At 37.9% G+C, this 24,022-nt stretch overlaps 1 protein-coding gene across 14 annotated transcripts in view; it reads right to left on the bottom strand.

Moving 5' to 3' along the window:
- SYT1 (synaptotagmin 1) overlaps positions 1-24,022 on the bottom strand; it is a 734,125-nt gene that overhangs the window by 3,534 nt on the left and 706,569 nt on the right. For all 14 annotated transcript variants that reach the window (XM_056798523.1, XM_007503097.3, XM_056798520.1 and 11 more), the window contains one exon: positions 4,668-4,801. In XM_056798523.1, coding sequence (XP_056654501.1) covers positions 4,668-4,801 — 134 coding nt within the window. The remainder of the gene's footprint in view (positions 1-4,667; positions 4,802-24,022) is intronic.

Genomic DNA, 24,022 nt, shown 5'->3' with positions numbered 1-24,022 from the left:
GGGGGTGTCACATAGCTAGGAAGTGTCTGAGGCCAGATTTGAACCCATTTCTGAGCTTGGCTCTCTATCCACTGAGCCTTGGGCTACATTAAAAAATGCTCTAATATAATTTTATTTTAAAAATATTTTTCCATGGTTACATGATTCGTGTTCTCTCCCTCTTCTCTTCCCTCCTCCCTCCTGGAGCTGACAAGCAATTCCACTGGGTTATACCTGTAATAAAAAATGCTTTTGTTGACTGTCCCTCCCCTTCAACAGAATCTCTCTGGCTACATTTTTCAAAGCAATTCATCTCATTACAATCTAAGTTAAGGGGAAATCTCCTTTATTTGCCCAAAAGCTAACATGAAATCTCCATGTTTTTAGGCATAGAGACAGGGTGCTTGTTGACTCTATAAGGGAGATGCTTTTCTAGGAGTGCTCAAGATGAGATCTCCAAGTGGAGGGTTTGGGAAGATCTTCAATGAAGATGATGTTCAGGCATGCCCCACACTCTATGGCGGTCTTAGGGACTCAAGAGAGGGGGAACCTCTGCTACACAAAATAGTCCTTTATTCTGGAGAAAATAAAAGAAGAAAGACTGTCTATGCAAAGGGGAGGAGAACTATGTTTAATGTATTAGACATCTCTCTGTCTTGACAAAATGTTATCTTTTCCACAGCCTTTTCCTAGAAACAACATATGTTTTGTTTTTAATGTGTTTCCATTCCAACATATTTGCTTTGCCTGCTATTGATGGCTTAAAAAAAAGAATTTATATTAAGTTTAGTGTAGAATTGCAGCCCCAAGGAGAAGCTCTACTGGAGTCTTTTTTAATCTCAGTGTCTGGTTTTTTATTATTTTGTTTTGTGGAATTTTAAAAAAATGCCAGAAGGTGTTAGTTATCATAGGAATAAGGTCTTAGTCAGAACCCCCAAGTGCACAAATATTCTGCATTGCAAAAGAAATTGGTGGAGGCGACTAGGTTTCTTAGGGCCTTGACAAAAGGGACTAAAGCAGCTCTTCATCTGAGTTCCCTGACTCAAGTTTGGCTGTGATGAGGGTAGGTGTCCTTGCCATCTGAAACCGTAGCCGTTTATGGGACCAGAAGTGGAAGGTACATGGCAGCCATGGGAATAGCTGTACTGGACTGAAACTAACAACTAGAGGGGTAAAAGGTACCACCGGCGAATGAATGAGAGAGGTTACCAATCCGCCTTTTTCACTGAGAAATCAAAAGGTTAGAAGTGGTCATCATGGAGTATCAATCAGCACATCCCTTATAAAGAATAATAACACACATTACAAGGCTAATAATTATTACAAGTGAAACATATTTATAGGATCGTAGATAAAATATCATGAAGCTAAATTATATAAATGTGTAATATAGAATATATAAAGCTAATTATTATAAAGAAAATATATGATATGTAAAAGAATATAAGGCTAATAATAGGTTATCCATGTATAACATATAATATAAAATAATATAATAATGAAAATAATTATTAGAGGTATATAATAATATATAAATGAACATAATGTTAATAATTATTAGACATATGAAACAATATATAAATAACATAATGATGCTAATAATTATTAGAGACATATAATATATAAAATATAATAATGCTAATAATTATTAGATATGTAACAATATATAAAATAATATAATGCTAATAATTATTGGATATATAACAATATATAAAATAATTGTTAGACATATTTAACAATATATTAAATGATAATAATTATTAGATATATAATAAAACATAAATAATATAACAATGCTAATAATTATTAGACATGTAATAATATATAAAATAATGATACTAATAATTATTAGACATATGTAACAAACAAAGCTAATTATTATAAATATATCCCATAATGTATACATTAATATAATAAATCTAATAACTATAAATAATATAATATGTAAATATATAATAAAGCTAATCATTATAAATGTATAACATATAATATATAAAAATATTAGAATAAAGTTAATATAAATATGCAACATATGAAAATAATATAATAAAGCTAAAATTATGAATGGTGTATAAAATATAAGAATAATTGTTATATAACATGTAAAAATAATATAATAAAGATAACTATTTTAAAATAAAGTAAACATTTATATATATATCTATTATTATATTATGATAATATATATAATATGTATTATATATATCATACTTACTATGTGATAAGTGCTTTATGTTTATTTTATTTCATCTGTCTAATAAACCCTAGAAGGTAAGTGCTATTATCTCCATTTTTATAGAGAAAGAAATTGAGGCAAATGGAAGGTTGGATTTGAACTCAGTTCTTAATGACTCCAGGTCCAACTCTCCATCTATTGTACCACCCTCTAGGTTAAAGTAGGTTTTAAATCTTAATGATCAATAACACAATTTCATTTATTCTTCTCATTTTTTGAACTCTGTTACTATGCTTCAGCTGCCTTTTCACTCTGGAACATCCCTCCACTGTGGAAGCCGCCTTCTCCCAATCCTGAGTTCCTCTTGGAGCCTTCATTTTGAGGAAGGGCCCAGGTTAGACGTGCCCCAATCTTTCAACTATTTTATGTGTTATTGTGGTCTTCCCCCATTAGAATGTCACTTCTTGAGGTCAGCGACTATATTCCTTCTTATTTATAGCTCTGGTATTTAGTGCACTGACACATTTGATCCAAGAAATCCATTTGGGGCTTTCTTGGATAATATACTGGAGGGGTTTTGCCATTTCCTTCTCCAGCTCATTTTACAGATGAGGAAACTGAGGCAAACAGGGTTAAAGGCCTTGCCCAGGATCCCACAGCTATTAAGTGTCTGAGGCTAGATTCAAATTTAGGAAGATGAGTTTTATTGACTGACCTCGGGGGCCACATAATCTAACTAGAAATTACTATGGCGGAGGGTAATCAAGGCTGTGGGTCCATTTGCTCCTTGCTCTGTTCTGTAGAAGTTCTACTGGCCCCCTCCAGAAGAGTAAAACCTTCTGAAGGGAATGAAGGTGTGTCCTGCCCATGAGGCACTTTGTCCACAAACAACGTTTAAGAATAAGAAAACCACCCTCTATGGCTCGGAGGATGATAGAGAATGTTTAAAAAACATCCGCTCTCCAGCTTTGTCAGCTCCCCTTCATCTCGGGAACAGCCCTTCTTGTTCATGGCCTAATTGTTTTGGCATTGAAGGGATCGCCAATATCAATTATTCCATTAAAATAGAGGAATCATGTTGTTCTAAGTACCACCCTCCGCCTCTGGTACCCACAGAGAAGCAGCAGGAGGAGCCTCCCATCCCTAGTGAGCCGCCAGGAGCTGGAATTTGCATCCTCACATTACAAAGCATGGAATTTCAAACACGAAAAGGCCACCAGTCAGATCACAAATGGTCACCCGGGCTGAAAGTTCTTATTCTAAAGGCCTCCAGACGGGGAATCCTTTCCCCCTCCTGGGGCTGCAAGGTAAGCGGAGGCTGGCTTTTGAGGTAAATACCGACACATCCTTTCCCCATCAGCCAAAGAGGCTCGATTCTAGGCAATCATCATTTATTCCCTCTTGTGTCCCTTAATAATTTTTAATACTAATTAAAGATGAAAGATACGACATAGTTGGGAAACAAGCAATAACAGCAAATTCCTCTTACATTTTATTTGAAGGCTGATAAGGATTGGGGATGGAATGAAATGCTTCATTCGATATGGAGAAAAAGAGACAAAAATCCATTCTTCTGTTAGGACTCAAAGCATTCTGGACCCATTTGCTAATCTATCAGCATTACTGGCAGGTTTCTTTTGCTAATTTTTTTTAACTTTTACTGGGGGGCAGCTGGGTGCCCCAGTGGCTTGACCAAGCCTAGAGATGGTACATCCTGGGTTCAAATCTGATTTAAGACACTTCTTAGCTGTGTGACTCTGGGCAAGACACTTAGATCCCCCATTGCCCAACTCTTACTGTCATTCTGTCTTGGAACCAATACACAGTATTGAGTCTAAGATGAAAGATAAGGTTTAAAAAAACCCAACCCCAATCCAGTTGCAACAACCTTTAGCCATTCTAATGATTAGTTCCAAGGCACTAGACAGGCGAGGGCTAGGCAATGGAGGTTGAGTGACTTGCCCAGGTTATAGGACTAGGAAGCATCTGAAGGCACATTTATTTATTTATCCATCCATCCATCTAATCTATCACCTTTACCTTCCATCTTGGAGTCAATACTGTGTATTGGCTCCAAGGCAGAAGAGTGGTAAGGGCTAGGCAATGGGGGTCAAGTGACTTACCCAGGGTCACACAGCTGGGAAGTGTCTGAGGCCAGATTTGAACCTAGGACCTCCTGTCTCTAGGTCTGGCTCTCTATCCCCCGAGCCACTGAGCTGCCCCAGCTAATTTATTTCTGCTCAAGAGAAAATGATTCCTATTTGATCCCTTTTCTCCCAAGTGCTGGGGCAGGCAGAGGAGAGGAAATGTGGGTCAGGGTGGGGTCTGACAGATTAATGGACCCTCCTTAAGGGCAGTGCTTAGACATCTGCTAAGCTTCCTGGGAGAGGAATGGAAACACAGGTGCTCTGGGAGGCACAGCTCCTTGCCACTTAATGACATCTGTGTTGGATGTTTTGGGGGTGTAAAGGACCAAGAATCAAAGGGAAGGAGTCATCATATTTGACATTACCTGGATTTGCTCGAAGGGGACTTCAAAGCTGAATGACTCATTATAGTAGGGATTCAGAGTGTTCTTCTTAATCGTGGTCTTTTTCTTCTTCAGTCTTTTGCCATTCTGCATCAGGTGAATCTTCACATAAGGGTCTGAGGAAAGCAAATGGAAAAGCAAATCAGGAAGTCAGTGATGCATTATCCTGATTCCAGAGAACCTTTTAAGGGAGATAGGCACCTCTCTGCAGAGAAAAAAAAACAAAAACAAAAACCTCTATAATGGATTAAAAAAATTCTTGCTTTCCATCTTAGAGTCAATACTGTGAATTGGTTCCAAGGCAGAAGAGTGGTAAGGGGCTACACAATTGAGGCACAGTGATCTGCCTAGGGTCACACAGCTAGGAAATGCATGTCTGAGGCCAGATTTGAACCCAGGACCCCTGGGTCTCTATCCACTGAGCCACCTACCTGGCCCTGCTAATGAATTTTTAATTGAATGAGAGGAAGGGAGAAAGGAAGGAAATAACATTGATTAAGCACTGTATATCATGTACTAGGCATTGTGTTAAAATGTAGATTTAAAGACTTTGATACAAGTATCTCCCATGAGGGGAAAGAAGGGAAGAGGAATTTCTAAAGTACCTGTGTGCCAGGTATTGTGCTAAGTGCTGTACAAATCTGATCCCATTTGATTCTTACAGCATTTCTGGGAGGCATTATTTTTTAAATTTATATTTGTTTTACAGTTGAGGAAACTAAGGCAGACCAAGGCTAAATGAATTGACCATGTAACACCTTTAAGTATCTGAGGCTGGATTTGAACTTGGGTCTTCTTGACTACAGGACCAGTATTCTATCTACTCTGCTCTAAGTACTTCTGGAGTTGAATTCCAGACAACCTAGGTTCAGATCTGACCTCTGATATTTAATAGTTATATAACCCCAGGCAAATCACTTATACTCTGTTGGCCTCAGTTTCTTCATCTGTTAAATGAGGAGATTGATCTTGAAGGATTCAAAAGTCCCTTCCAAATCTATCTCTTGTCCTATGAGCTTAGGTAAATAATTATACTTCCCTAAACCTATCTATAAATGAAGATACCAGCATTGTAGTATCCACCTCCCAGGCTTGTTGTTAGGCTTAAATGGTATAAAAAACCCAGAAACACTTATTAAGCATCTACTTTGTGTTAGCTAAGGACAAAATTCGAGCCCTCCCTTCTTTCCAAGTGTTTACCTGTTTGGTAAAATTTATTTTATTTTAATTTTTTATGTTTTTCCTTATTTTACTTTAATAACATAAACTTTCCAAAGTTATTGCTTTGTAAAATTTAAAGTTCTGCACACAGGAGAGAATTTAGCATTTCACAATCATTTTTGGCTTAAAATAATACATTTGTAATTTAATGTATATTTTAGAGTCTAAGTTATACAAGTGATAGAGTGGAGAGAGTATTAGACAGAGAATTAGGATGATTTGAGTTAGAATTCTACCCCACTTACTCACTAATTGTGACCACGGGCAAGTCGCTTAATTTCCCTCAAAGTTACTTCATCTGCAAAATGGGGATAATAATGGCACCTACATGAGAATAAATAGGATATTATTCATAGAATACTTTGCACACCTATGTATAAATGCTAGTTCTCATCATCATTATTGTAAATTTGTTTTTGGTCAATTGTGTTAGACTCTTTGTGACTCCATTTGGGATTTTCTTGGCAAAGACACTGGAGTAGTTTGGCATTTCCTTCTCCAGTTCATTTTATGGATGAGGAAATTGTGGCAAACGGGGTTCAGCACCTTATCCAGTGTCATAAATATCTGGGGATGGATTCGAACTCAGGAAGATGAGTCTTCCTGATTTCAGTTTGGATGCTTTATCTACTGTGCCACCAAGCTATCCATTATTATAATCTAATAATAAATATACCATACCTAAAAAGATAGCTTAGCATAGTGGATAGAGGTCTAGCTATGGACTCAGGAAGATGTGTTCAAATTCCATGTCTGATATTTGCTGGCTTGTGTGACCATGGACAAGTCCTTTTACCTCTTCTCTGTCTACCATTCCTCTATCTCATGAGTCTCAAAGGCTGTAATTTATGGAGGAGAATGGTGAGATATCTACTCTAGGAGTACACCATGCTAATGAATTCATGGATGGTTAAAATCATTATTTTCAAAACTCTTTCATTTCTGGATTTTAAGTGCTCTGTTGGACCCACACTCCTCCATGTTGCCTCAGTGTTTAAGGGTGTAGTTTCAAGAAGGAAGCCCAAATCATGGCACTGGTCAGGGGAAAAGGGGGGATGGAGAGCTCTGTCTTCTGGTAACCAACATGAGGATTCCTTCGTATTTTCTATAATGGATCACCAGGGCAAATAGCTGTCTGAATACTTCTGGGGAACACGGTTTTGACCGGGTAGCCTTATTTTATTTTTCTACATGGCCTAATGAGCCCCAAGGAGGATACATGTCATTCTTCTTTATATGACTCATTTCTCTAAAAGCCCCAAGGAAAAAGAAACTTTTAACAGCCCCCAACCTTCCCATGTACACAGACCAAAAAGCTGGTGAGTGGGAGCCAGCAATCAGGCCCTTCCACAAAAGAGCTGCTTAATGACTAGAAATCCCAGTGTAAACAGATACAACTGCAGCCCCATCCTGGAATGTAAAGGAATTTGGCCTTTTCACAATGGATATATCTTGATCTCAAAGCCAGCTCCAGTGACATGAGACCTTGTTTGTTTGGTAAAGCCTCTCCCTCCTCCATCCTGGCTGGCACCTTCACAAACAAACACAATTACAGCAACAATGACTGTGAACCTGCCTTTTCGATTTGGCACAGGGTCTAAACCCAGTGATGATATTTGTGTTCCCAAGTTTAAATACATCTACTCTTTCCACCAGGGCTTAGGAACTCATTTAGGCAAAGGCACCAGCCGAAAGGACCGGATGGGTTGGCAGTGGGGGGAAAGGGACTGATTTGCCTTGGTAATCCCCAACTGTGTCACTGGGCAATCCTTTGTTTGCTGTGAAATCAGCCATGAAAACAGGAGCTGGTCCTTATCCCAGGGCTGAAAACAAGTCAGAGTAGCCTAATGAGATTCAGACAATCAATAGCTTCAGGAGAATGTTAACATCAAGGCATCATTGATCTCCATCTGGAAGGGATTTTCAGGTACATCAAGTCTGACTCTCTCATCTGTAAGATGAGGAAATTGAGGCATAGAAGGGATAAGTGAATTACTTAAAGTAGTAAATGGCAAAGCCAGATTTTGAACTCAAGCTCTTTGATTCTAAATTCAGAATTATTTCTCTCTTACTGTCTGTCTTTCTAAGGGTGTTTAGTACTTACTATGTGCCTGGCAATGAACTAACTGCTAGGGATGCAAAGAACAGGGGGGAGGGATAGTGTAGTTCCTGCCTGCAAGGGCTCACATTCTCTTAGGGAGGACATCACCCAAATTCTTTCAATAAACATTTATTAAGTGCCTCTTTGGTGCCAGGCATCTTGCTAAGCTCTGGGGATACAAAAAGAGACAAGATGGTCCCTTGCCCTCAAGGAACTTACGGTCTAATGTGGGGAGAAAAGATACAAATTTATACAAAAAATGCTATATACAGAATAAACAGGAAATAATTAAGGGAGGGAAAGCAATTGAATCAAGAGGAGTTAGAGAAGGCTTCCTGTAGGAGGTAGGAGGACTTTATTATTTTTAAGGTATTAAATATTATCTTAATTTTTCCCCAATTATATGTAGTCTCCAACATTTTTCAAAGAATACTCTTTTAAAGTCTTAAATCCTCACCCTCCCTCCCAAACCTCCATTCCTGTCTACACAGTAAGCAATCTCATATAGATTTTATGTGTGCAATCATGTAAAACATTTTCCTATATTAATCCTTTTGTGGAAGGAAACTCAGAAAAAAATTAAGAAAGTGAAAAAGTTTACTTTGGTCTCGATTCTGACTAAATTCTTTTCTCTGGAAGTAGATTGCAATTTTTTTTTAAAATCAGGAGTCCTTTGGGATAGTTTTGGATCACTGGATTGTTGAGAATAGCTATAATTTACAGTTCAGGTAAAGTACCCGTGTCCCTGTACAATGTTCTTCTGGTTCTGATTAATTCACCCTGCTTCAGTTTGCGGAAGTCTTTCCAGGTTTTTCTGAGCTTCTCTGCTCATCATTTCTTACAGTACAATAGTATTCCACTATAATCATATACTCTAACTTTCTCAGCCATTCCCAATTGGTGGGTATCTTCTCACTTTTCGAATCTTTGCCCCCACAAAAAAAGGGATGCTTGAAATATTTTTGTACATATGTCCACTTTTTGGTGGTGGTTGTTTTGTTTTTTAATTTCTTTGTGATATAAACCTAGTAATTGTATTGCGGGGTCAAAAGGTATGTGTACTGTTTTATAGCCCTTTGGGAATAGGTCCAGATTGCTCTCTAGAATGAATGAATCAGTTCACAAGTCCCCCCAAAATGCACTTATGTCCCAGCTGTCCCATCTCTCCTCTAAGTTGTAAGGAATATATAAACCTCTGAGAGGCCATCATTCTGAGCTGATCCAAACTTTAATTGTGGTAAATTAAAGCTGGAAGTCTCACCATGCCCAGCCTGTGGCAAAGACCCCTCTAGATGTTCATCAGTGTTTATAGGTTTTTGATGGTTAATTAGCACAAGTCAATAACAATGCAGAAAGTACACAGCATGTGAAGAAACATGCTATTACATTTGATAACAAGGTTTTATAACATTTGATACAAAGTAACAAATTATAGTATAATGTTAAGATAATAAATTTTAATTAATCCTCTAATAACTAGTCCAGAACCACCATATTACTCTGGAAGGGATTTGGTCAAAGTAATCTCTCTTGGCCAAAACATTCTGGGGACCCTATAGTTGGAATAAATCTTCACAGGATCAAACCACACCTGGACCTGCCAAGGTTGTTTTCCTATGATCTTATCAGGCTAGCTGTCCACTCACTATTCCAAATAAGCATAGCTTGGGAGGTGGGATTTTGGTTGGGAATTATAGGAAGATAAGGTGATCAGAAGAGAGGAAGAAGAGTGTTCCCGATTTGGAGGACAGCCAGAGATATATTGAGTAGATGGGAGGGAATCTCAAAGGTTTACGGGCTAACAGTTAGGGGCAGTTGAAAAGGATTCCTTCAGAAGCTAGGATTTGAGTTGAGTCTTCAAGGAAACTGAGGGCTCAGAGCATGCATGGTTTATTGGGGATTTGGCCCTGGGAAAATCTTTTAACAATTTCTGTGCTGAAGACTTCAATGTAGGTGGTGCCTATTAAGTTTTAAGGGATCCGTTGGGATGTTCTGTGGGTCTGGGTGTAGTGAGCTGATTCTATGGAGGAATTTCCCATGAGTGGACTTTTTCCCACTTTGATGAAATCAAAGATCCTTCTTGTATATGTATCAGTTATATTTAAGTATGAATGTGTCATAGAACATAAGACCACACATCTAAATTTGGGAGAGACCTTTGAGGTCTTTTTAGTCCTAAGTGTCGCTCTTACAGATGAGGTAACTCCGCTGTTCAGTGGCTGAGCCAGGAATCTGAATTTCAAGTTCTGTGAGTCCAAATCAAATTCACCACTAGTGTTGGGGAAGAGAGGAGGAGCCCACTAGCCATCTGGGCAGGACCAGGGAGGAGACATCTGGGAACAAGTTGGGAGCTCTTCGACCAAGATTCTTTTATCCATAGAATTCATATTTGTAAGATGGTTAGCTTCCCATCAGTTGGAGAGTGGCTAAACAAATTGTGGCATGTGAGTGTGACAGAATGCTATCTTGTCATAAGAAATTATGGGCAGACTAATTAAAACAACTTTTAAAGAACTTCATGAGGTAATGAAGAGAGAAATGAGTAGAACCAAGAGAACATTATACACAGCTACCGATTTAATACTTGAAGAACAATTTGTGAATGTTACCTCCATAGAATGAACTGAAAAATGGAAACATGAAAGACATAATTTACATATATATATCTGTTGGCCAGATGATGCCTTCTATGAAATGGGGAGGAGAGGAAGGGACTGAGATACTTGTAAATACTTTCTACTTATTAATAAAAAAGATGGATAGCTAGAAAAGGCAGCTAGGTGGTACAGTGGGTAGAGTGCCGAGTTTGGAGTTGGGAAGATTCATCTTCTTGAATTCAAATTTGGCCTTAGATACTTCCTAGCTGTGTAACTCTGGGCAAGTCACTTTACTCTGTGAAGTTTCTTCATTTGTAAAATGAGCTGGAGAAGGAAATGGCAAACAATTCCAGTATCTTGCCAAGAAAACCCCCAAAATGGGACCAGGAAGAGTTAAACAGAACTAAACAACAAAATAGCTAGAAGGAGTCTTATTGATCATTTAGAACAAGGGTTCTCAACTTTTTGGGGGTCATGGACTCCTTTGGCAGACTGATTGAGTCATCCTACCATCCTTCATGGGTGGTACCATAAATTATACAACTCTGTGTGCCCTTGAAGTAAAAGAAAAAAAAAAACAAGATTAGTCTGAGGAAGCTGATATGTGTGCACTAAGAACTCAGCAACTTACTTGGATTAAAAAGAGAAAAAGTACAGAGAAGGAAGGAGGTATTGTGCCGACCTTAGAGTCAAGATGCCCTGAATTCAAGTTCCACCTCTGATACATCCTGGCTGTGTGATCACTTAATCTCCAAGTGTTCTAGTCGACTACAAGTCACTTAATCTCTCAGGGTTCCAGTCAACATTTTGAGTGTATAAATGGCAGTGCTGGCTTGGCCTGGTAAAGTCTAGTGGTTCTCAAAGGGTGGTCCCTGAGACTCCATTTTAGAATCTGTAAGGTCAAAATTGTTTTTATCATAATATAAAGGCAATTTAATTTTTAATGTAGTAAATATCAATAGTTAGAACCCACATATACTAAGACTTTTGGGGCCAATAATGTTTTAGATTGTAAGGGATCCTTGCTACACCAAAATGTTAGAGAACTGCTGATTATAAGATGTTTCTTCATCCAAGTGTTTTCTCTACCAATGAAATCTTAGGTCTAATTTAAAAAAATGTAAAGAAGATAGAAACAAAGCCATATAACAAAAGATGAATATAAAAACCTGGTGGTATAGTTCTGTAGAAACAGTGTCAGGAATACTAAATTTTCAAATAAGCTAAATCTGGATGAAGGAAGCCAAATCCAGCAAAAAGAGAAGTGTATATAAAACCCCCTTATTTTCCATCTTAGAATCAACACTGTGTATTGCTTCCAAGGCAGAAGAACAGTAAGGACGAGGCAATCAGGTTTAAAAGTGACTTGTCTAGAGTCACACCAACGACGAATTGTCTGAGGCTAGAGTTGAATCCAGGACCTCCTGTCTCTATATCTAGATTTGAATCCAGGACTTCTGGCTTTCAATCTACTGAGCCATTTAGCTTCCCACAAGAAAAGGGCATTAAAAAGTTATATTGGAAGAAAAAGAGGATTAAAGAAGGGCTAGGATCTTTTTTGGGGGGTGGATGGGATGATGTTACTGAGCAAAGTCACCCAATTATGATTTCAGTTCTCTTTTCTCTGACAAGGAGAATTACTTTTGCATTGAAAATGACAGACCAAAAATGACTAATTTCATTAACATTAAAGATAAATGAGTAAAGAGAAAAGAAGAGAGCACCTAGTTGGCCTTGATGAGTTCAGGGTACCAGACCCAGACAAATGATCTGGTTGGATGCAGAAAGAACTAGCAGATATGATTACTGAGTCATTTGTTAGTAATATTTTAAATATGGAAAATGTGAGAGATACTACATGACAGAAGAAGGGTAAATGTCATCCCAGTTTTCAAAAAAAGGGAAGGGAATATTCTACAAATGCTAGGTTAAGGATTTAGAGTTTGATTCTTTTTTTCTTTCTTTTTTTTTAATTTTATAGTATTTTATTTGATCATTTCCATGCATTTTTCATTAAAGACAAAGATCATTTTCTTTTCCTCCCTCCCACCCCCCCGTGGCCGACGCGTGATTCCACTGGTATCATATGTGTTCTTGACTTGAACCCATTGCCATGTTGTTAGTATTTGATTCAGAGTGTTCACTCAGAGTCTTTCCTCTGTCATGTCCCCTCAGCCATTGTAGTCAGGCAGTTGCTTTTCCTCGGTGTTTCTACTCCCTCAGTTTGTCCTCTGCTTATGGATAGTGTTTTTTTCTCCTTGATCCCTGCAGATTGTGCAGGGGCATTACACTGCCACTAATGGAGAAGTCCATTACGTTTGATCATACCACAGTGTGTTTGTCTCTGTGTACAATGTTCTCCTGGTTCTGCTCCTCTCGCTCTGCATCACTTCCTGGAGGTTGTTCCAGTCTCCATGGAACTCCTCCACTTTATTATTCCTTTTTGCACAATAATATTCCATCACCAACATATACCACAGTTTGTTCAGCCATTCCCCAATTGATGGGCATCCCCTCGTTTTCCAATTTTTGGCCACCACAAAGAGCGCAGCTATGAATATTTTTGTACAAGTCTTTTTGTCCCTTATCTCTTTGGGGTACAGACCCAGCGGTGCTCTGGCTGGATCAAAGGGTAGACATTCTTTTATCGCCCTTTGGGCATAGTTCCAAATTGCCCTCCAGAATGGCTGGATCAGTTCACAACTCCACCAGCAATGAATTAATGTCCCTACTTTGCCACATCTCCTCCAGCATTCATTACTTTCCATAACTGTCATGTTAGCCAATCTGCTAGGTGTGAGGTGATACCTCAGAGTTGTTTTGATTTGCATCTCTCTGATTATAAGAGATGTGGAGCACTTTAGAGTTTGATTCTTGGGAAAATTCTTAAATGAAATATTAAATAGTTGGTGATCATTAAAGGGAAGCTGTGATTACAAAAAGCCAGTATGGCTTCATCAACAATTGGTCAAGACAGACTCATCTCATTTCCTTTTCTGGTAAGTTTTTTTAAACAAGCAGAAGAAAGGAATGCTATGGAAATAGTTTACTAAGGTTTTAGTAAAGCTTTTGATGAAGTATCTCATATTATCCTCATGATGAAGATGCAGGAATATGGATTAAGTAGCAATTCAATTGGATGGATTCAGACCAGGGGTATGGCCAGACTCAATGAATAAATTGCTCATGATTCAATGTCAACATGGCAGGAAGCCTTAGTATAATCTCCCAGGGATCTATGCTTAGCCCCTGCTACTTAACATTTTTATTAATGAGTTGGATAATGGCATAGAAGGCATGCTTATCCAAATTTCCAGAGGATTCAAAACAGGAAAGAATAGCTAACATACTAGATGACAGAGTCAAGATCCAAAAAGATCTTGGCAGGCTACAGCGTTGATCTGAATTGGATAAGATTGGTTTAATTTAGCAACCAGGAGAATTGGAAGAGACACCTTGTAGGAGATGGCATCAGTTTTTCATAACCCTCTGCTAATTGTCCTTCTTTCTTATATATCTTTTAAAAAGTCATTGGTGTGAGAAGTTCTCAAACTCAAATGGGTCTGTGATCCCATTGATATGTATAGTCTTTCTAAAGACACTTGAAACCCATCCATGCCTACACATCCTACATGACTCTTGTCCTAGTTCTCTCACAAGTTTATTGGAGGGGTTCTTCCAAACTGATGACCACTGGGCTAAAAGAGAGGATGAAGTACAGAACGAATGCAAAATGGACCTGAGGGTCTGTGCTAGGATTTAATTTAGAGAGGACATTTCTATTAACCTCTTTCTCAGCCCCCTACCCTCCAATTGGAAGTTTAGAAGGTAGAGTACCAAATTCTTCCCAATGTATTCCTCTATAGAGGGCAGGAATAACTCCTTCTCTCTCCTACCTCATTTTGTGTGTTGGCTTTCCCTATTAAATTGTAAGGTCCTTGAGAGCAGGGACTATTTTTTTTCCATGTGTTGTATCCCTAGGGGTTAGCACAGTGCCAGGAATATAGTATATATGCAATAAATGTTTGTCAGAATCGTCCATAAATTTTTGTCTATTGGCCTCCTCGGGCAGTCTGGTAAAGCCTATGGACCACTGTTTGCCTCAGTTTCCTCAACTATAACATCATCTAGAGAAGGAAATTTAAAAAACAAAACAAACCACTACAGCATCTTGCCAAGAAAACTCTGAAAGAGGTAATGAAGAATTGAACATAACTGAATAACAACCCAACAACAAAATCCTGGGCCACTTGGATTACATAGTAAGCTTCTGTACTTTAAATAAGTAAGAACAGGTAATTTCTTTGCTCTTTTTCATGCCTACAAACTACTTTTCCCACAAAGCAAATTATCCCTACTCCTAAGTTCAAAGCTTTCTGGGGGCTCAGAAGTCCTGATGATTGCTTAAGAAGTGAAAGTTGGTTTGAAATAACAAAATAGACTTTAATGGGACCCACTAATGTCCCTACTTTTCCTTGTGACTCCAGCAGCTCAGTCCATACTTGAAGCAGCCAGGAGCCGTTAGGCTTTTCAGAAGCTCATAAAAAGCATGGGGGAAATGCAAAATACAGAGCTATGGAGCTGTAGCCATGCTCTGGCATCTTCTTTGCTATCCTCTTGTTAAAAAAGAAAAAATCTTTGCCTTCCCAAGACTAGCTCTTTTAAGGACATGATCAACCTTCAAAGAAAATTCACCATCTGTACTCTGAAGCTGTGTAGGGGCGTAGGGCATTTTGTGTTCCTTCTTAGATTCATTTATCGGTTTTTTTTCCTCTTAAAGGAAAATGTATTACTCTGTTAGAAAGTTAAATCTCTTTTATAATGTCTGCCTGTCTCCTACTCTGTGCAACATTATCTTTTCTCTTCCAGTAAACAATGGAATGGTATCAGAAAGAATTTTCTTTTCTGATAGTACAGGGCATTCACCATACAATGTGTTTGGATACAAGGTTCCATTTTGGCTCTATCTCAAGCCTGTTAGCTCTGTTTATTTCTTTATGAATTCCGGGCTCTTATCTCCTATTCACCATACAGTACATCCCCCTGCCCCAAACCCAAGTTAGTCCAACTTAAAGAATTTCCTTTCTTTTTCAAGAGGGATGGTGGTTTTGGTTTCTGGTGATACCATGACCAAATGGTTCCAAACTCTTACCTAAGGCCTTTTCATGGACCAGGTTGAAGGCATCCTTACTCTGTCATTAACTAGGAGAAAGAAAGAGGGCTTTGTCTCAGATGCAAATATCTGGAGTGGGGGTGTATGGTGGTGTTTTTTCCACACCTTATCATATGATGCTCTCATAGTCCAAATGCTTCTGAATTTGGGTGCCACTCCCATAGTTCCATTCCTTTGGTGTCCCTCTCCTAGGATCTGTCTCCCTTCAGCCCTTTGAGGGGTGTGGAGGTCAAGCCACTCCCTTTCTCAGCGTGACTGTAGCCTGGCTTGACATATCTTGGTTGTCAACTGTAGGACACATTTTCCATAATAGCCCTCCCAAACTGTTCCATGAGAAAAGTTCTAGTTAAGGCTCTGCTCTGAAAGCTGTAGTTGGAGACAGAGGGCCACTGAAGTAAAAGGTTTTGAATTAAGTTAAATAGCACTGAAGCATGATTATTATTATTTTTTTTAGATCCAGTTGTTTCCTTTCTTATAAAAGGATTATTCTGGTCTTTGAGGCAATGACCTTCATGAAGGTTAAAGAACTATCTTCTAAACACCAGTATCCTAGAGCAGACACAACCAGAGAACATGGACGTATATTCTACACGCATATGTTTTAGTATTCATGATATAATTAAATGACAAAAAAATAGGAAGAGAGCAGAAATTGTGATTTAAGGTCCAGTTTTTAAATTCTTCAGGCTTTGAAATGGTTCATATGTACCGAAGTATCTAAGAATTTATTCTATTCCAATTAACTGTGTTAAAGTGGATTAGGCCCACTAGAAATTGGCCAAATTGTTTCCATGACAACAGATTAATGTCATTCATTCAGTCAACCCCTGGATTCTAGAGCTAAAAAATAACCTAGATTTGGGGGTTCTTATCCAGGGGCTACATAAATTATAAACATTTTTTGATAGTTGTATTTCGACATTATTTGTTTCCTTTGTAATCCTATATATTTTGTGCATTTAAAAACATTATTTTTATACCGTAGGAAATGTTAATGGTTAACTAAAAGAACAAAAACCAAAACCAAATCAAACTTGGAAAGGGGCAGCTAGGTGGCTCAGTGAATTGAGAGCTAGGGTTTGAGATAGGAGGTCCTGGGTTCAAATTTGATCACAAGATGCTTCCTAGTTGAGTGACCATGGGCAAGTCACTTAACCTCCATTGCCTAGACCTTGCTGCTTTTCTGCCTTGGAACCGATACACAGTGTTGATTCTGAGATGGAAAGTAAGGGTTAAAAAAAAAAAGGAAATCAGAGAAGGTTTGTGGAAGGTTGAGATGGGAGTTAAAGGCTGGAGTTAGATTTAGGAGGCTCATATTTCTATACCTAACATCTTATTGTAATGTAAAGAATTTAATGATGCGTGATGAGGACCAGAAGAGAAGCAGCAATTTCGATGTCTTTTACATCAGACAGTATTTGTGTGGGAGACTAAACTAATTCAAGGTCTCTATACCCTCCCTGCTCCCCTCTCTTCCCTCTAAGCTTCTTCCCACTCTTGAAATCAACAGATCAAGTTATATACAGCTATAAAGTGATATTAGGAATGCTGAGCTGAATGAATCTTATTACCGAGATGTTCTGGATGCTGTGTGAGTCAAAGCTATAATTTACTGAGTTTTTGAGATAAAGTCAGAAAGTCCAGTTAATAAAGATCTATGGGGGGGCATCTCAAACATAGGCTGAAGGATCCAAATTTGTTTAGCTTCTTAAGAATGAAGAAAGAAGTCATCTCAGTCTTATGGGAGTGGGGAAAAAATCCTCATTAACTGGCATATGCAAATAATTTGGGTATGTTGATAATGGCTGTCTTTTATGTCTAGAATTGTGTGATTCTGGAATAAACACAATGTCTCAGTGCTTTAGCACCATGTTCTTGGATATGAGCTGTAACCTCTTGAATTCTCTGTTTCCTCAACTGTTAAATAAGAGAGTTGGATTTGATGGCCTTTTAAGGTCCCTTCATGAGTCTCCTATGATGATGATATGATGATTTCAGTTGTGGTAGTTAAAAACTGCGCTTGTACTTTAGACACTGGTGCCCTTCTACTCAGCTTTCAAATGAAAGGCTTTATTCTTACCCTATTAAATCAGTCTTGGAGTGACAGGGAGATAGTTCAGCTCTCCCTGTGAAACAGGAATACTATATCTACTTATGAGACAACCCTTGAAGAGTGAATGACTTCTTTGGGGTGAAGAACAAAATGTTCCTCTACTTCCTTGGACAGGATGGGTAGGGCAGTTGGTCTAGCGATCATTATTGTTGTTTAGTTGTTTTCAGTTGTGTCTGATTCTTCATGACCCCATTTGGGGCTTTCTTGGCAAAGACTCTGGAGTGGTTTGCCATTTCCTTTTCCAGCTCATTTTGCAGATAGGAAAACTGAGGCAAACAGGGTTAAATGATTTGCTCAGGATCACCTAGTATCTCCCCCCCCCCCCCGATTTTATTTAATTGATTAAGAAAAATTTCCCATGGTTATATAATTCATGTTCTTTCCCTCCCCTCCTCCCACCCTCCTCACCTAGTATCTTAAGTTGGACTTGAACTCATGAAGATGAATCTTTGTGACTACTGCTCTGGTATTCTAATCCACTGAACCACCTAGTTGTCCCCAAAGCTACCATTAAGGGATGTTCATTTCCAGGGGTTTCTGGAAATGGAGGATTGTATTTTGTCTTCAATAGCTTCTTCCTTTCCTCCTTTCCACTCCCTTCTCTTCCTTGCCTAACATTTAGTCTCCTCCTACCTCTCCTATCAAATCTGTCTCATTTAATCCAATTTGGTTATTCTTTAGTGAGTTACCATAATCTCGCTTTCAAATATTCTGGCATACATCTCTTTCAGTGGTTCAATATGTACCTATGATACAGCTCTATTTCTACTAAATTATTTCTACATCTTGGGGAAAAATGTTTCTGATGATGTAGTTTGTCACTGAAACTCATCTTCTTTGGGATGGTGAAATTACAATAGTATTTTGGCATCAGAGAAACACATTTCACGGCAAAAAAATCTAATTTACTTTGTATTTCATTATAGTATTGGGGAGACTATATAACAAAAAGGAGGGGCTAGGTGACACAGTGGATGGAATGCTGGTCCAGGAGTGAAGATGATTCAGCTTCACAAGTTCAAATCTATTCCAAAGTTTACTAGCTATATGCCCCAGGACAAGTCACTTTATCCTGTTTGCCTCAGTTCCCTTATCTATAAAATGACCCATAGAAAGAAATGGCAAAGCAGTTCAGTATCTTTGCCAAGAAAACCCCAAATGGGGTCATAGAGAGTCAGACACAAATGAGATGACAACAATGAAATACAACAAAATCCATCACGCTCTCAATTATAAAACCCAATTTGTGAACATCCCATGCTTTATACAATATGAACCTTTGCTTACATATCGCATACTTCTTATCTTATGGCACCTTCTTCTCTTCCTCCTCAACCCTCAGGCATCAACCAAATTGTTCTGGGCTATGAAGACCATGAAATAGATGATGAACTTTCTTTTCCCATTAGTAGGGACACTGGACACATATCTGGGGATAGTCTACCTGGATGAGAGGACATTTAGGGAGAAGAGGATAAGCTACCATGTGGAAGGGATTTTTTCTACACAGACCCGGAGGATGAAACTGGGAGTAAAAGGGAGAAGTAGCAAAGCTTCAAATTTAGTCTCTGTTAAAACAAAAACAATGGAAACTATTGAAGAGTAGAATAGGCCTCCTTGAAAACATAGTGGATGCTTTTCTCTTATTTCTAGTGAAACTAACTGAAGAATATTTTAGCTCTGTTATGAGATTTTGTTGGGTAGCCTCTGGACCTAAGCACCATTTTATAACAATTAAAAAAAAAAAACTCTTACATTGTCTTTGTATCAATTCTTTTTTTTCCCTTAAATTTTTTATATTAACTTGCTTTCTCTTAGTATCAAAACTCTTTTTCTTACAATTTTACTTATTTTTCAGTAAACTCTTATCTTCTTTCTTAGAATCAATTCTTTTCCTTAAAATTTTATTTATTTTTAAATAAACTTATTTTCTGTCAATATCAATTTTTATTTCTTAAAATTTTAATTTTTTAAAAATAAACTCTTACCTTCAATCTTAGTATCAATTCTTTTTTCTTAAAAAATTATTTATTTGTTTTTAACAAACTTACCTTCTGTCTTAGTATTACTTCTAAGACAGAAGAATGGCAAGGGCCAGGCAATTGGGGTTATGTGACTTGCCTAGGATCACAGAGCTAGAACACATTTGAGGTCAGATTTGAACCCAGGTTTTCCTGACTCCAGACCTGGCTCTCTATCCACTGTGCTACTTGGCTGCCCCCATAACAATCTTTTTTAATAGAAATGATCAAATGGAGATCTAGAGTTGGAAGGGACTTCAGTGACCATCTAGGACCTACACTTTATTTCATTATTTCATCACCTACACATACTTCAGCCCTCGCCTCCCTGCCCGCCTGCCCAAGTTAAGCAATTTATTTGTCCCAAGTTACCCAGGTGGAAAGCACCAGAGACAGGGGCTGAACCCAAACAAAAGCTCATTCTGAATTTCAGACAACTGACTCAACACAACTTTTGGAACTCAACTTATTTGTAAGTTGGGCACTGAATGCAACAAGAAGTCATAGAACTCCTTAATGCTGTAAGGCCCCCCTATTTGCCTTTGGCAATTCTGATGTTAAATTATGCTTTCTTTGCAGAGTTATAATTGCAAAGCATCTGGCTGTAAGCAATGATTCCTTTGTGGAACAGATAAAGAAAGCAGGATGGGCTTTTTATATTTACAGAGAGAACTAGAAGGTGCCAGGCTAGAGGCTCACAATACCAGATCTCTGCAGTGGTTTTTCTACAACTTGGCACAATGACATCTTCAGTTTTGCCAACCCTCTTCTTTCCCTTTTCATTTTCGCTCCCTAAAACTGAGCCAGTGACTACAGACCTGATAACCCTTGTCTTTATTTTTTATTCTCTTTCATTTATTCAAACTCTTACCTTCCGTTTTATTAACAATACTAAGATGGCAAGGGTTAGGCAGACAGGATTAAGTTACTTGCCCAGGGTCACACAATAAGAAATGTCTGAGGTCACATTTGAACCTAGGTCCTCCCAACTCCAGGCATGGTGCTCTATCTTCTGTGCTACCTAGCTGCCCCAATCCTTGTTTTTAAATTCTAACAAAGGACTTTGCTAATAAGAAATACTGTTACGAAGTCTTCTCTGGTTATTACTTAATTACAATTACAGTGTCTCACATGTGGACGGAAAACTACTAAGTATCAGTCCTGTCAAAATTTGTTGAGAGGCATCATAGGGACTTAGTGAATCATAATAACTCAACTCCTCATTTAGCAGATGAGGAAACTGAGGGACAAAGAAATTAAAGGATGTACTCAAGGTCATATATGTAACAAGTGGGAGAGGTAGGATTTGAACACAGGACCTCCGATACCCAATTGAGTTCTCTTTACATAATGTTGTTGTTCAGTCATGTCTGACTCTTCATAACTCCATTTGGGTTTTTTTTGGAAAAGACACTGGAGTGGTTTGCCATTTCCTTCTCTAGCTCATTTTATAGAGGAGGAAACTGAGGCAAACAGGGTTAAGTGACTTGTCCAGGGTCTCCCAACTAGAAAGTATCTGAGGCCAGATTTGAACTCCAGAAGATGAGTTTTAGTAACTCCAGGACTGGCACTCTATCTTCTTTCTATACCACCTACCTGCCTCTAGATCTTTATATCATGCTCTAAAGGAAAAGCACACACATGCTTTTCTCATAAACTGATTTACATTCTCAAAAAACATAAATATGAGAACCCTAAATAATAGCAAAACAATAATAAAGCAGAGCCATAAATATAGGTGGCGTATAGATTTATGTACTGCTTTATGTAGGACTTTATATATATATTGATATACAACTCTATATCTAAATATATATATCTTTATATAGTATTTTATATATGTAAATACATGTAGCATATGTATTTATGGAACTTTATACATAAATATATATCATACATTTATATACAGCTTAATATATAAAACTACATGTCGAATGTTTACTACTTAATGTATATCAATGTGTCATTCATTTATGTGCTCCTTTGTATACTTCTATCTGTAGCACATGTATGTATAGACTACTTTAAGATTTGGAAAGATCTTTACAAATATATCATTTTTATTCCAGACGAACCCTGGGAGCGAATGTTATTATCTGCAATTTACTGATGAGGAAATTGAGGCTGTGGGAGATTGAGTGACTTGCCAGGGTCACACCCCTATTAAGGGTTTGAGGCTCCATTTGAACTCGTCTCCCAGAGTCCAGATCTAGGTCTCTGTCTCCTGTACTATCTAGTTGTCTATAAATTCATTTAACCAGAACTATTTAGATTTAAACTTTGAAAAAGAAGGAGTCCGACAATATGGACTTTCATTAAGCAATAAATACAACTGTCTATTTGTCCTTGTTAATAGAGTTTCTTTGTGTGTGTATATAATAGTGTTGTGGTTGGGTTTTTTATTGTTAATATAGTTATGGAGAGTGGATGTGTCTTACTTCTAATCTTGCTGTCTTTGCTTCATATAACTGTGCGGAAGTCTTCTCATAGCCCTCTGAAAGTCACCAATTCTCAGGGCCCAGACAAATCTCTCTTACCTGTATTGGCAAAGAGAACCTCTTTGACTGGAAATGGCCTATCCAATGAGACCCTCGATTGAGTCCAAAGAAGACTACAGCACACCAGTGACATTGCTCTGGCACCAGGAATTGTAAGTTTTGTAGTTCTTAGTAGATGTTGCCCGATAAGGCTTCAAAAGGCTTGTGCCAATTTCCAGCCCCCTCCAAATGTCAGATTACCTGTTTCCCCTCAGCCTTATTAACAGTGAGTTTTATTTTTAAAGACATTTTAATTAATGGGTGTGAGGTGGTAGCTTAAAAGTTGTTTTAATTTGAATTTACCTGATTATTATGGAGTTTGAGCACCTTTCCAAATGATTTTTAATAATATGCATTTTCTATTTTGAAAATTGACTTTCCGTGTCCTTTTCCTGTCACCGGAGAATACATAATATGTTTATAGATATCAACTCCCTATAGATCCTGGAGGTCACATCAGACATGTTTATTGTCAACTTTATAAAATGGGAAATGGACAAAAATGGACACTGACTACTATTTCGTAGAGAAATTGAACTAATGCAAAATGGTTGCCCCCAAAGGAAGTTACAACTACATAGCAAGAGAATAGAGAACCAGGCTTGGAGTCTGGAGGATTTGGGTTCAAATCTGGCTTCAAACACTTTCTAGCTGTGTGACCCTGGTCCACTTAAGCCCAAATGCCCAATCCTTACCATTCTTCTGTCCTAGAATTGATACTAGAACAGAAGTTTTTTTAAATTAAATTAAATTAAAAAAATTTTTTTTAGAGAAAGCTACAATAGCTAAGAGACTACATTCAGAAAACCCTCCTATCCTTGTCAAATTTTGGGACATGGCAGCCAAGGCCAACATTGGTTTAGAAAGACGAACTTACTTACAACTAAAAGTTGATAAAAGATATTTAGTAGATATCACCTCAAAAAAATAAAGAAGAGTTGAAGAGAAAAATGAGCCTATAGAGAATATGGCACAAGACCCAGGTAAGCCCAATCACCCAGACAACATCTGTAAATGAAACCAGAAGGCAAAAGAAAGAAACACAATGTGCTTCCATGTTATCATTTTTCATTTTTGATGCTGGAAAATTCAGCACATTTAGACTACCCCCTCAGAACTCAAAGGCATCAAAGAGGACACATGTAGGTAGAAGAGCTGGACCTGATTGATAGACTCAGAATAAATTGGTGCTGATGGGAACAAATTTTAAAGGAATGAAGAGACTAATTTTTAAGATGTTACTCACAATGGTAAACTTCAATAAAAAGAAAAATATCATGGATGTTACTATTACCAAATGAAGATCATAGGCATTTGAAATGAACACAGAAGGTTCAGAATTGAAAAGGAAGATGGGATTGGGCTAGATCTCATTTGAGAATCTGAGCAACACTTTTAAGAACTCCAAAGAACTCTCTGCAACAAAAGCCTATCTTTTTCACATTATTATTTTTTGGTGATATCTGGAGCCAACATCTCAGAAAAATAAAAATTCCAGGTGTCCCAAAGTATAGCCAAAAGATACATGGGCCTTCAAACATACTACAACATATTACTATCTAGAAAATGAATGA

The sequence above is a fragment of the Monodelphis domestica genome, chromosome 5, assembly GCF_027887165.1.
Source record: "Monodelphis domestica isolate mMonDom1 chromosome 5, mMonDom1.pri, whole genome shotgun sequence".
Lineage (NCBI taxonomy): Eukaryota > Metazoa > Chordata > Mammalia > Didelphimorphia > Didelphidae > Monodelphis > Monodelphis domestica.
This window is presented reverse-complemented; position numbering and strand designations above follow the sequence as displayed.